Source organism: Alligator sinensis, unplaced genomic scaffold (genome assembly GCF_000455745.1).
Source record: "Alligator sinensis unplaced genomic scaffold, ASM45574v1 scaffold939_1, whole genome shotgun sequence".
Classification (NCBI taxonomy): domain Eukaryota; kingdom Metazoa; phylum Chordata; order Crocodylia; family Alligatoridae; genus Alligator; species Alligator sinensis.
The window spans coordinates 360,373-372,183 of record NW_005841995.1 but is presented as its reverse complement, the minus strand read 5'-3'; the positions used below and the strand labels follow the sequence as shown (position 1 = coordinate 372,183).

Here is an 11,811-nt window from a genome sequence, read left to right as displayed (position 1 = left end):
CCCCTCCCCCCCCCCCCCCCTCCCTGCATTTTTGCTCACTGGAATTTCTTAAACCAGAATCCCTTCCGCAGTTCAAACCAAAGGGAATTACTGACAGAACTTGTGCCCCTTCTTTGTCCAACAGAGGCTACATTTGTGGACTTCTGCAAGGCTTGCTTTCCTTTCAAGGTCTCTTCCTGATGGAGTGAGGTTGTAAGGGCTTCCAGCTCTTCTGTTGATTATTTGGTTTGTGTTCTGAGGTTCTGAAATGAGTGGGCTATTTTTGCTGTTTGTAGAGTGGCTGTGGCCATAAATTCCATCTCTTATGGATGATGCGCCCGTTCTCTTGACAAAAGTCTTCAAATACCTGGGAGCTAGCTGGCTGCTTTAAATGCTTCCCTAAATAAAACTACTGAGACGTGGTATGATCTCACAAAGTTTTCTCTTTTGTTACTGTTACAGTGACAGCTATATTGTACGAGTCAAAGCTGTGGTTATGACCCGAGATGACTCCAGTGGGGGCTGGTTACCTCAAGAAGGAGGCGGTCTCAGTAGAGTCGGCGTCTGCAAGGTCATGTACCCAGAGGGCAATGGAAGAAGTAGATTTCTAATCCATGGTGAAAGACAAAGAGACAAACTGGTAATGGAACCTAATTCAACTTATGTTTGTTTAATTAAGAGAATTACCCCCAAAATCAAACACTTCTGTGTTTCATATCGGTGTTTTTCTTTTCTTTTTTCTTTTTGTCCAATTCAGCATTGCTTAAAGTAACCCCATCCTCAAATGAATACTAAACTGTAATTGGTTGTTTTGTTATCCCCTATAAATAGCAGTTAAATGTTCTGTGTCCATTTGGAAAGGCCCCTTTTAATTCCTAAAAAAAAAAAAATGAAACTGACACATTTATTTTTTTTGAAGATCTAACAAGTGTGTGTGAGAAGTGAACTGAAGTGTAAAGAATCCATGAAGCCAGTAGCATTGTACCGAGTAATGCAATGCAAGCCTTTAAAAACTGCAATGAATTATTTATGCTGCATGCTATTCAAGGTTTGCACTAGTAGCATAAGAATGCGAGGACAAGTTGTCTTTTAAGAAATGACACTCTCAGTTCCTTCCAATGGTCTTTTAGATCAGCAGCTTTGTTCCAATCCTGCAGAAAAAAACAAATGGTTTACATTCAAATGGGAGCTAAAGAAATGAGAAAATATTGTCATTTCCAGTTGCATCTACATATTTTCTTATTCCTCCTAAAATCTGACAGTGTGGTCACCAGCTAGCTTTAAAAAAAACTTTGCAAACTGGTATGGTTTAGATTGATGCTGCTAGTGTTTGAGTACAAGCTTACTTTTATTTAATTAAGTGATTATATCATTGGCCTTAAAGTTCCCTTACTGATGATAAGACTGGCACTTTTTACATTTTGTAGTTTCACTTATAGCTGCTTTTGACAAAAAATTCTATTGGAAAATATGCTTAGTGTAACTCAGAGTGACAGATTCACAAGTGGCTTGTTTTGTGTTTAGAAAAGAGGAAATTCTGGTCTATACTAAAACCTTGCCCTTCATGTATAAATGTAACCTTCCCTTTGTGCTTAAACTTTTTAGGTGGTATTGGAATGCTTTGTAAAAAAGGACTTGATCTACACTAAAGCAAATCCTATATTTCATCACTGGAAGGTTGACAACAGGAAGTTTGGGCTCACTTTTCAAAGCCCTGCTGATGCACGAGCATTTGATAGAGGAGTGAGGAAAGCAATTGAAGACCTCACGGAAGGTACTGGAGTGCATATCAGCATTCTGTTTCTTTCTTGCAAGAGGACGGGTTACACAGTCGGACCTCAAACTTGACTTGAATGCATTTCTCACATTTCTTGCTGCAGCGTTAACCAGTTAGCCTTTAAAATATGTTGGTTCTTGTTCAATAGAGAATGAAATTAGTAGTCCCTTGGGGAAGGAATAATGCAAATGTTTTTTCAGTGCCCCACCTTATCTAGCCTGGTCCACCAAGACCTAAATTATTACGGTGCATTTCTTACAGCTAGGGACCTACAAAATTCACGATTTCGTGGATTCCACAAAATCCATCTTTGCCTGCAAAATCCAGGCAATGCCCAGAAAAAAGGGGGGGACCCAAGGAAAAGAAAATGCCGGCTTCTCAGAGGGAGCCAGTAGTCCTCAGTACTGTGCATCAACCCGGCAGGGCAGGGAAGAGAGTCTACCTACTTGAAGGGCTGTGGACAAGATGGCTGCTGCCCCCTTCCCTTACTGCTGATTGGCTGTGAGGGAAGCCTGAACTGTGGCCCTGTCTCTCTCCACCAGGCGGTGAGGGGTAGAGCTGCATGACGGACAGCCCTTGCAGACAATCGGTGGCAAGGGTCGGGGCCACTGCAGCCCCTCTGCCATGGGGCCCTGCTGTGCTCCACCCACAAAATGGCTACCTGGGCCTGTGCTCTGCCTGCAAAATCAGGGGGCAGCCTCCATGTCTTAGGTATCTATTTACAGCTGTAGGTCTAACTAATTAGCCATCCCCCCCCCCCCCCCCCCATAGCCCTAAAAACTGTTTCATAACTTGTCATTTGGGTCACTTTTCTTCCCTGCAACAAAAAAGCTGTTTGTCTGTATATTGCAAAAATTGTTTGCTTTATGAGTTTTGTTACAGACTTGAATAAATAACATTTTCTTTTTATGATAATTGGTTTTTTGCTTCTACCTAGCTGGAGAACTATAGTGCTTAAGGAATTTATTTTTGTGGGGGGTTTTTTAATTCAATCATGATTGTAAGTTAATTTCCCACACTTTGAAGTGGTTATGAAACTTTTCCTTTTTCCATTGCTTTAATCAAACTTGAATCAAATATATATATATAATCTGTCATTTGTAATTCCTTCCCTTTTATTTTGTTTCAATGAAAAATAATCCTTCAGCGTGGTGTTTTGGTCTTTAGTTATTTGTTTTGTTTAGCTTTGGTTTTATGACCACAGCATTGTATATACAGGTTTTCCTGCTCATAGAGTTGTTGTGGGGTTTTTTAATTTCCCTTCTGCTCATCTTTGAAGTGTACGCACGCGCACACTTTTTTTTTTTCTCACATACAACATGCCCCAAAATCAGCCCCCTCAGTACAATGTGTGTGTTTTTGATCAGGAACAGTAATGTGTAGTATTGTCATAGTCTTGCTTACTGCCCTTTCAAGGGTCTGGGGCCTAGCCTTGTGTGTCTTTAGAGTAAGTCCTCCTGGAGACCGTGTCCAGGCAGTATGGTATCCCAGGAGACCATTTGGGTGGAGCAGCTGACACCCTGAACCTCCCTGGTGCCACGCTTCTTCAACACAGTGCTCCCAGGAGGACTTAGTCGCACAGTTGGCCGTGACTCTGGAAACGATCTGTTTTTTTCCTACATTCTGCCTTCCAAAAACAAGGTGCATATTTTATTTGAGGACATGTATGTGAAAAACTATGGTGTTGAGTTTTGTTTTGTTTTGTGGATATTTGCTCTGAAAGCCTGGTGTGTTATGTTTTTGGTTCTTAATTGGTGAATGCTTTCAGCTGCCCTCACCATTAATATATGGCACTCAACTTCCTGACCATGTGTTTTTTAAGGCCCTTTACAGCGCCTTGCTAAGTTAGCCTTTGTTGCCAAACCAGAGGGGAGTGTACAAGCATTCATTTTTGCAAGAGACTTTCTCTCACAAGGGATATTTTCCAGGCTGACACCTGGAAGATCTTTCTCCTGGAAGGGAGTATGTCTTCCCCAGGGAGAAATTTGAATGGACGCGCTTTCATGATCATAGTTTCTACTAGGAAAGCAAGGATTCTCTCAGTAGAAACATAATTCCTGCATGTGGCTAGTGACAGTCGGGGCTAATCCTACTCCCATACTTTTGAACTGTTCCTTTTCATGTTTGCCTAACTTAAACTGTAAGCTCTTTAGGTGTTACAAGTGGTATCTTATGTAATTAGTGCAACACATTCATGCTGGTGCCTGATATGTGTATAATGCACATACCCTCTATTTAAGGGAGAGTGTGGTTAAATAGTGTCAGTCACATGTGCTACTCCCTAATTTGAGATGTACTGAAACAAGTCAAATTCAGGAGTCACATGTAAACTGCTTAGTGTTGCTGTGTTTTAGAAAATGTTCAAAATTAGTACTGTCTGTATTTATGACATTAACAGAACAGACTGATTCTGTTGAATGCATTTTTATTTAACTTCCAAATAATTAATTTAACTTCCGGATTAAAAATATAACTAGTGTTCTCTCTCCGTCTCTCCCTGTCTCTCTCTATACATGTATGTGTGCATGCAAGCGTGTGTGTGCAGACGATAGTGAAGTTTGAATTTGATTCACTGTCACTCAGTGCTATCTGTTAAATCTGTTCGTATTATCACAGTCAAGAATATGTATTTGAAGCTTCATTATATTAAATAATTCTGTTTTAGAAATAAAACTTAACACTTAACACTTAGCTTATTTCCTGAAATACTACATAGGACTTTTGTCATTTTGGTATCACAGTAATATTTTCAGCTCTATAAGCATGGAGGGGTAGAGTTTCTACCTAGCATGCTCAAGGTATAATACCCTTATGTTTTGGAGGAAATGCAGTTTTCACCTCCTAACTTTTAATTAATAATCAACTTATGGTGTATTAACACACCAAAGTTAAAATCACTGTTTTAAAATCTGTTTTTAGAATTAAGGTAATTCATTGCTTACCGCAGTACGTTATCAAATCTTAAATAGGTAACTAAAGAATCAGAATTCAAACAGTAACAGTACAAGTTTGCTTTGAGAGAGTCTTGATAGAAGTTATTCTATGATTATCAGGGTTCAGTAGTAGCTATACGAGCATGTATATTTAAAAGCTTGAATATTGTTGTGTCAGTTTGTAATTAATAAAATGTGAAATAAACTTAAAGAAAGCTTCCTGGATGCAATTTACTAGTTATTGGATAGATTCCTAATGGTTACTGCAGGGTTAATGAGAAGAGCTACACCTCAATTTTTTTTTCTGCTTTTGTTCTTGCACATACCCCCTCTTCAATGTTTTGCTTAGATGGGGGGAGGGAAATGGAAGGAAAGGGACAAATCTGAGACAAATAGCATATAAGGCAAAAAATCCTTCAATATAGTTAGTTGCTTTGTGAACCACAAAGAGAGCTCTTTATCTAATCTGAACTTTATTTTGTAAGTGAAAGCATTAACTTTTTCTGAATTTGGGACCCGATCAGTTGGTGCGATTCACTGAAGCTCCACTGAATGACTTTAAGTAAAGGTCTGGCCCTGAATGTTTATTCTGTGACCTGCTTTATCACAATTTGGACTCATCTACACATGGCCGGACAGTTCTTTTGTTACTGTGCCATCACTTAGTAATTCCTTTTGGAAATACTAAAAGACGGTGCAGTAACGGCGCATACTGTGCCGTGTTGGCCACGCAGTTATTTTTGCCCGCTACGTCACCACAGCAACGTGCTATAATGAGTGAGCGTGTTGCTACAACAGCATAGTGGCGGCATCGCAGTTTTTGCCAACGGATGCTATGGCGCCGTAGTGTCTCGTAGAGACTCGCCCTTTGAAAAGTAAAATGCTATATAATCAGAAGTGCTACTTATAGCTCTACCATCCTGAAATAGGATTGGTTACTGCAGCATCATTTTAAGAAAATTTTCTGAATGTCACCTAACACCTAGCAAAAGAGAGAATTTTTGTTCTTTCTTTACTAATTTGGAAACACCTGGTTACTTCATGTTGTATCAGTCTAGTTCACCTGACAAATAGGTATTCAGAATATGCATGATGTGTATTAAAAAGTCAGAGTCCAGATAGCCAGTTGTTTAATATAAAGCAATCTTATTTGAAAATTGTTTTTTTCCTTAGGATCAACTACTTCCTCTTCAACAATCCACAATGAAGCTGAGGTTGGTGATGATGATGTCTTTACAGTAAGTAGAGTTCATTTGAAGTTCTTACGTTTAGCACTGTGGTGCACCTAGACCATAATTAAGGATCCTTGTAACATTATGGAAATGGCTTCCAGCCTGCAACTTTAATCAACAGATGACTTTTTTTCTTTTAACATCTGTGAGCGATACGTCTCTGTTAACTTCTTGCTCCCTTATAAATGCTGCCCGTTACCAGCGGTATAGTCTTGTAACATAGAGCAAATGTTTAGTCTTTCAGAGACAGGCAAGCAAATAATGCCCCCTTCCCTCAACTGCCAACAGACATTAAGTTTTCAAATGACTTGGCGTAAGAGGTGTTCGTGCCAATTGTGTTTTATCTTTCTGCAAACTTTAGAGGAGCTGTGTTGTTACTATTGCACACTGTCCATAGGAAAAAAAATGAAATTAATTATATGACTATCTACAGAAGCCAAATTTTAGTGTAAACAGGAGCATCAGGAGTACATACAAGTTTATTTGGCTCAAGAAATGAACAGGATTATATGATCTACCTGACTAACAATTAAATAATAGACTGCCAGAGATTCCCTATTTTGTATTGTTTACATCTAGTTTGTGGCAGCATCTAAAATGTGTTTGGAGTTTTTCCCAAAAACACAGGAAGAAATTGTCCCATGCCCTTCCTTACAGCAAAAAAATGTGAATGCATGAGATGAAACTGCAATCTGATCATGGATATTCTGTGAGCAGAGAGAAGCAAAATTAATCAAAGAAAGTATTCATTGTGAATTATTTGCTCGGCTCCAATCTCTCTCATATACTCTCCCCTCCCCCACACACACGTTCATTGCATCTTGTGTAAATGCACTCTTTGTCATAAGACACTGGCGGGTTGGGTAATGGGGAAGTTAAAAGGGGAATATTTTCAAATATAAAGGTAAAAGTAGCAAATGTCCTTTGACACTGATGTACTTTGCCACTGCATTTCATAGGCATGAAAATATTTAATTGATTCCTCATTTCAAAAACAAAAAACATGCATTACTTTTCTCTGCACATCTGGGATAACTGAGGGTTTGAGCAGGAAACATTCAGTCAAATCCTGTGAATGTAAGGGGGTGGGGAAAAGCCCCTCAGTGGAAACGTGGTATGAGATGAATTTTGTTGCACTCCCATTAGATGAGCAGCGTGGTGTGGGTCTGGACAGGTTTCCTGTTGAGTTTTGACCAGATCCTCTTGACAGTTGGCATGTTGTTCGCATCTGTTCTTTTGTCACAGTTCTAAGAGACAAACAACAGCAGGCAGGGTTAAAAGGTGACTTCCTGTGCTCCAGAGCAAAACTATCATTAGCAGCTGCTTCCCAGCTACCTGCCAGAAGTGATTTATAGAATCCGAGATGGGAGAGAGGCGGCCTCCTTGGAGCCAGAATGGCTTGCTGTTTAATAGTGCTTAACCAAAAGTTACACGAACTGTGCAAGCAATGTTCTGGCAGGATTTGAATTGTATACCCGTTTCCAGGTTTGGGTGCTGCTTTAAAGGATTTTGTTGTAAAGTAGATTTAATCAAAACCTGTAGTGTGTGTGTGTACAGCCTCCTTGTTGGCTATAGTAGAGGCACTATAGCATTTACATTAATATTAAACAATTTTTAAAAAGTATAAGTTCAGTGAGAAATACAGAAAACATTTAAGTGTTTTTCTTATAAAGCAGGGTTTTGGGGGTTTTTTTAGGGGACTAAATGCACCCAGTCAAATAACTGAGGCCTGAAAATGCCCATGTGTAAGTTTTGTTTGTTTTCTTGTTTTCTAGACTTTTTCTTTTCCTCTCTCCATAAAACTTGGGTTTGAGGCCATGTTTAGGTTCTAATTGAATATAAAGTTAGGGAACTTTGATTTTTACAAGTGAACAAAGTGTTGGCTGTAGTAAATGTTGTTTGAATTAGGAAAGCTGGATAAACCATGCACCAGTTGCATTAATACGACTTAGGCTCCTGTGAGTCAAGTTAAAAGCCAGACCTGAAAACTATATTTTTCCACTTGACACCAGTGAGGTGACAAATATTAGGAGGCATCTATACAAATACCTTCTACACAGTGATAGGATACTGGTATGTGCCAGGAGATGAGACACCTTGGTGTTAGGCTGCTTAATGAAGTTAGTATGCAAATAGTTCAAACTTAGCTGTAAGTAGCACCCAGTTAGGATGAACAGTGAAAGTTCACACCACAGGGCCTTCCGTTTTCTTCTGCCTGGCAGAACTCTCAACAAGGCAGCGTGTTGATTTATGTACTAAAAGCAAGGTTGCCAAGTCTGTGTTGCTAAAGACCTGGTCAGACTTTTCCCCAGCTGCAGGTGACCGCATGTTTAGTTGTCCTTTGCATGCATCTGAGCCACTCGGTTAACCATAATTTGTATGTAGTATAAGATGTGGTATTTGCAAAGCAGGGAAACACCCCTATCAGATGATGACTTGTCTTCTCCCCTCCACTGCTCAAGCCTTTACTTCAGCATTCATTATGTTGCTCCCTCAGTTAATTAGCAAATGAGGTGGAGACAAGATGTTCAGGGTGTCCTCTTTGGTCAGCCAGCTTTGTGAAAAGACTCAAGCTCAGTGTTTCAGTATTTTTTAAACTGCTTTCGGCTGCTGATTTATGGCTTAACTAGGAGCCCTGCCATACTAAAGTAAAGTTTTTTTGCGGGGGGTAAAGTTGCTTTTTGGTCACTTTGTGTTGTTTTTGTTTTTTGTTTTTCCTTACTGTCTTGCCCTTTAATCAAATTGGAAAAGATTGAGCAAAAATCATCTTTGTTTGCAGTTGTGCTTTTCTTTGCATGTCACAGTGACTTGTGTGTGTATATAGTGCTTTTTTATTGTTCTTGGCCACCAGCAGGACACCATCCATATTCTCGTGTTATGGTCCTGTCTCTTATGCACACACATACCCAATCACTCCAATGGTATTCAGAACAGCGGTGTTGCTGCCCTTGGAGTTTGTGTTCTGCTGTGCTGTAAAATGATTACAGATTTTTTTTTTCTTTGTAGTATTTATTTTACAATATATAAAAATGCATACAGAATTCTCAGGTGTACTTAAATGACTTGGGAGCCAGGCACTTATGGTTTGGATTTCCAGAAATGCTTAAGTGTCCTCCATTTTCACTCCAACTACTTGCAAAAATAATTTGGTCTAAGGCTGTATATGCTGAGGATATTTCTATTGGTAAAAAACCCAATGTGGTGTAAAAAGGGATTGCACCGGTATGGCTTGCTTTGGTTTGTAGCGTCTGTGAGGCATTTCAAATTGGTATAATTAAACTACTGGAAACTCATCAGGTTTTAGTACTTGTCTATACTGATCCTGCTAATGGTTACCACCTGGTATAGAACTTTGATATTCTACATAGTCCTGTTTATTTCAGTGCGCCAGTGTTAGTTGGTAAGTACTTGGCCTGGTAGTAAATGTTGAGAAATAAGCTCTGTAGTTGTTAATTTGATAAGTCTTCCTTTCCTCCTTCTTCCCTGAATGGCATACCTAACAGGCCAAAAAAAAAGACCCACAAAAAACTATGAACAACAAAAGTGACTGGCTCGAAACTATAATTAAAGGGCAAAGATTGTATGGAAAAAAAACAAATTAAAATACTTATTTTAAAGCTAAAAACCTTCATTTAGGAGTCCTAACAATATGTAATAGTATAACTTTATTCCAGATGCTTGCTAGAATCCATAAATGTTTTCCATATGTTTGCAAATAATTTTTTCCTGTCCTATATATTATAAATCATGCTCTAGAGAGATGCAATCTGAGTAAGGCTGGCCATCCATTCTGTCCGTTGGGGAACACACTGTCTTTCCAACTATTTGAGATTATTCTGTTTGCCTCCACTTATAAACTGTATCCAGACTAACTTACTTGATTAAACAATCAATTAAGACATACCAGTTAATCAAGATCCAGTATATTCTGGACTCACCAGACTTTGAATTTGCAGCAGAATTTACCTCTTGCTGCAGAATTACTCTGTCAAATCCAAGTTTTCACAGTTGGGTTTTTTTTTTTCTTGGTGGTGGGATTTTTTTGTTTTAATATTGTATATGATCAGGAAGTGAAAAATAAGAGTTAAGTTGAGCAGATGAACTCTTCTTGAGTCTATGCAGAGCCTGAAACAAAAACTGAGCAGCATATATAGATAGCCCACTGGGAAAAATGACGTTGTGACCGTTTTAGCAGAAAGACTGACCTCTAATGGGTTTCTTCTATAAATCCAGAGCATCTTTTGCATGTGTCTTGCTGCCAGTGGGGGAAAAAAAACCCTCTAGGTTCCCACTTGACAACTTACCACAGCACAGTTCTGTGTTGTGATGCGAAGCATCATTGTGAAACCACCTAACCTTTTTCATTTTTAGCATGGTAATATATGATAGTTATTTTGCTCACAGACTCTTAACACATCCCACAAAAGTGTCCATTTTGATTTAATCAAAAATCCACAATATTTATTAAAATGAAACTGCTGCAGTATGTGCAGTTTCCTATGCTAGAGTGCCACAGAACCTGTAATTGAGAGAGGAAGGATGATTGTTCCTAGGGTTCCGTTCATTGTTCCTCACAGACTTCCTGTAGCTAAGTAACTTATTTTCTGTGTGCCTCGGTTCCCCACCTGTAAAATGGGAATGACAGTATTTTCTTACCACTTAGTTGTTGTGAGCTTTGAGGATTATGAAGGGGGAGAAGTATACAGTTTCCATAGATGGGATCCTTTTTCTCGACGGTAGGTCCAGCCTGTCACAAATTAACCTGCAAAACGTGTTTCGTATATTAAAACGTTCATTGAATTAGCCATGAACTGTATGTTCAGAACATCCCTTTTCTCCGTAGCATGTTCCTCATCCTGAACATCTACAAGTGTCCGCAGGCTGCAGGATTTGGGGATTTTGTGGATGTGGGGGTTTTTGGTTTTTGGGGGGTTTTTTGAGTGGGTCAGATGTTAACGGTGCAATCTCTCTTCCTTCACATTACAGTAAGAAATAAACATATTTCTTCCCACTGCCTTCCCATTAAACCTTCTCCCTACTTTTATCTCCCAATAGTGTATAACAGTCCCACTATTAACGTTCACAAGATTTATCTATATTAGATAAAGAGTTAATATGAGTTTTCTTGTAGATTAGCCATTTGCACCCAGGTGGTTCCTGTAAGGAACCACTATAGTTTTGTTTTTTTAAACAACTTCAGAAATTCTTTAATAAGTTCTTATTTATCATGGGATTAGATAGAGGCTATTCTATCCAGCCCGCAAGGCCCCCCAAAAATTTAGAAAATTAATATTTCTCTGCCCTTGGCTCCTGTAAAAAATGTCAGGAACCAAGGGCAGCAGGACCCAGGGTAAGCCCTGGCAGGCTCCCACAACAGCAGGGCCTGCCCAACCCCGCCCCCCCACCCGGAAGCCCCAGGAGGGGCTTCTGGCCTGGGACCATGTGGCTGTCCCACACCAGAAGGGCAGGTAAAGGGGAGGGAAGGACAGGGGAGGACCCTGGGCAGGGAAGAAGCCCGGGGAAAAGCTGAGTGGGGAGGGGGGCGAAGTGGCCCCTCCCCAGCCCTGTGCCTGGCCCCCTGCGCTGCCCAACCCCGCCCCCCCACCCGGAAGCCCCAGGAGGGGCTTCTGGCCTGGGACCATGTGGCTGTCCCACACCAGAAGGGCAGGTAAAGGGGAGGGAAGGACAGGGGAGGACCCTGGGCAGGGAAGAAGCCCGGGGAAAAGCTGAGTGGGGAGGGGGGCGAAGTGGCCCCTCCCCAGCCCTGTGCCTGGCCCCCTGCGCTTGCAGCTGCTCGCAGCCCGCCTGGGGCTGCCTGTGCCTACTCCAGACAGTCCCGCGCGGGCTGCGAGCAGTTGCAGCAGGAAGCGCTCACCCCAGGGCAGGGGAG

General features: G+C 40.6%; 1 protein-coding gene across 3 annotated transcripts in view; it reads left to right on the top strand.

Annotated features, from left to right (window-relative positions):
* The window catches only part of SPRED2 (sprouty related EVH1 domain containing 2), a 79,055-nt gene that overhangs the window by 29,303 nt on the left and 37,941 nt on the right, over window positions 1-11,811 (top strand). For 2 of the 3 annotated variants that reach the window (XM_014518905.2, XM_025201443.1), the window contains exons 2-4: window positions 442-619; window positions 1,585-1,753; window positions 5,863-5,927. In XM_014518905.2, the coding sequence (XP_014374391.2) occupies window positions 442-619; window positions 1,585-1,753; window positions 5,863-5,927 (412 nt within the window). Of the gene's footprint in view, window positions 1-47; window positions 620-1,584; window positions 1,754-5,862; window positions 5,928-11,811 lie in introns of those variants that run through there. The other variant, XM_014518904.2, reaches the window with a different exon arrangement.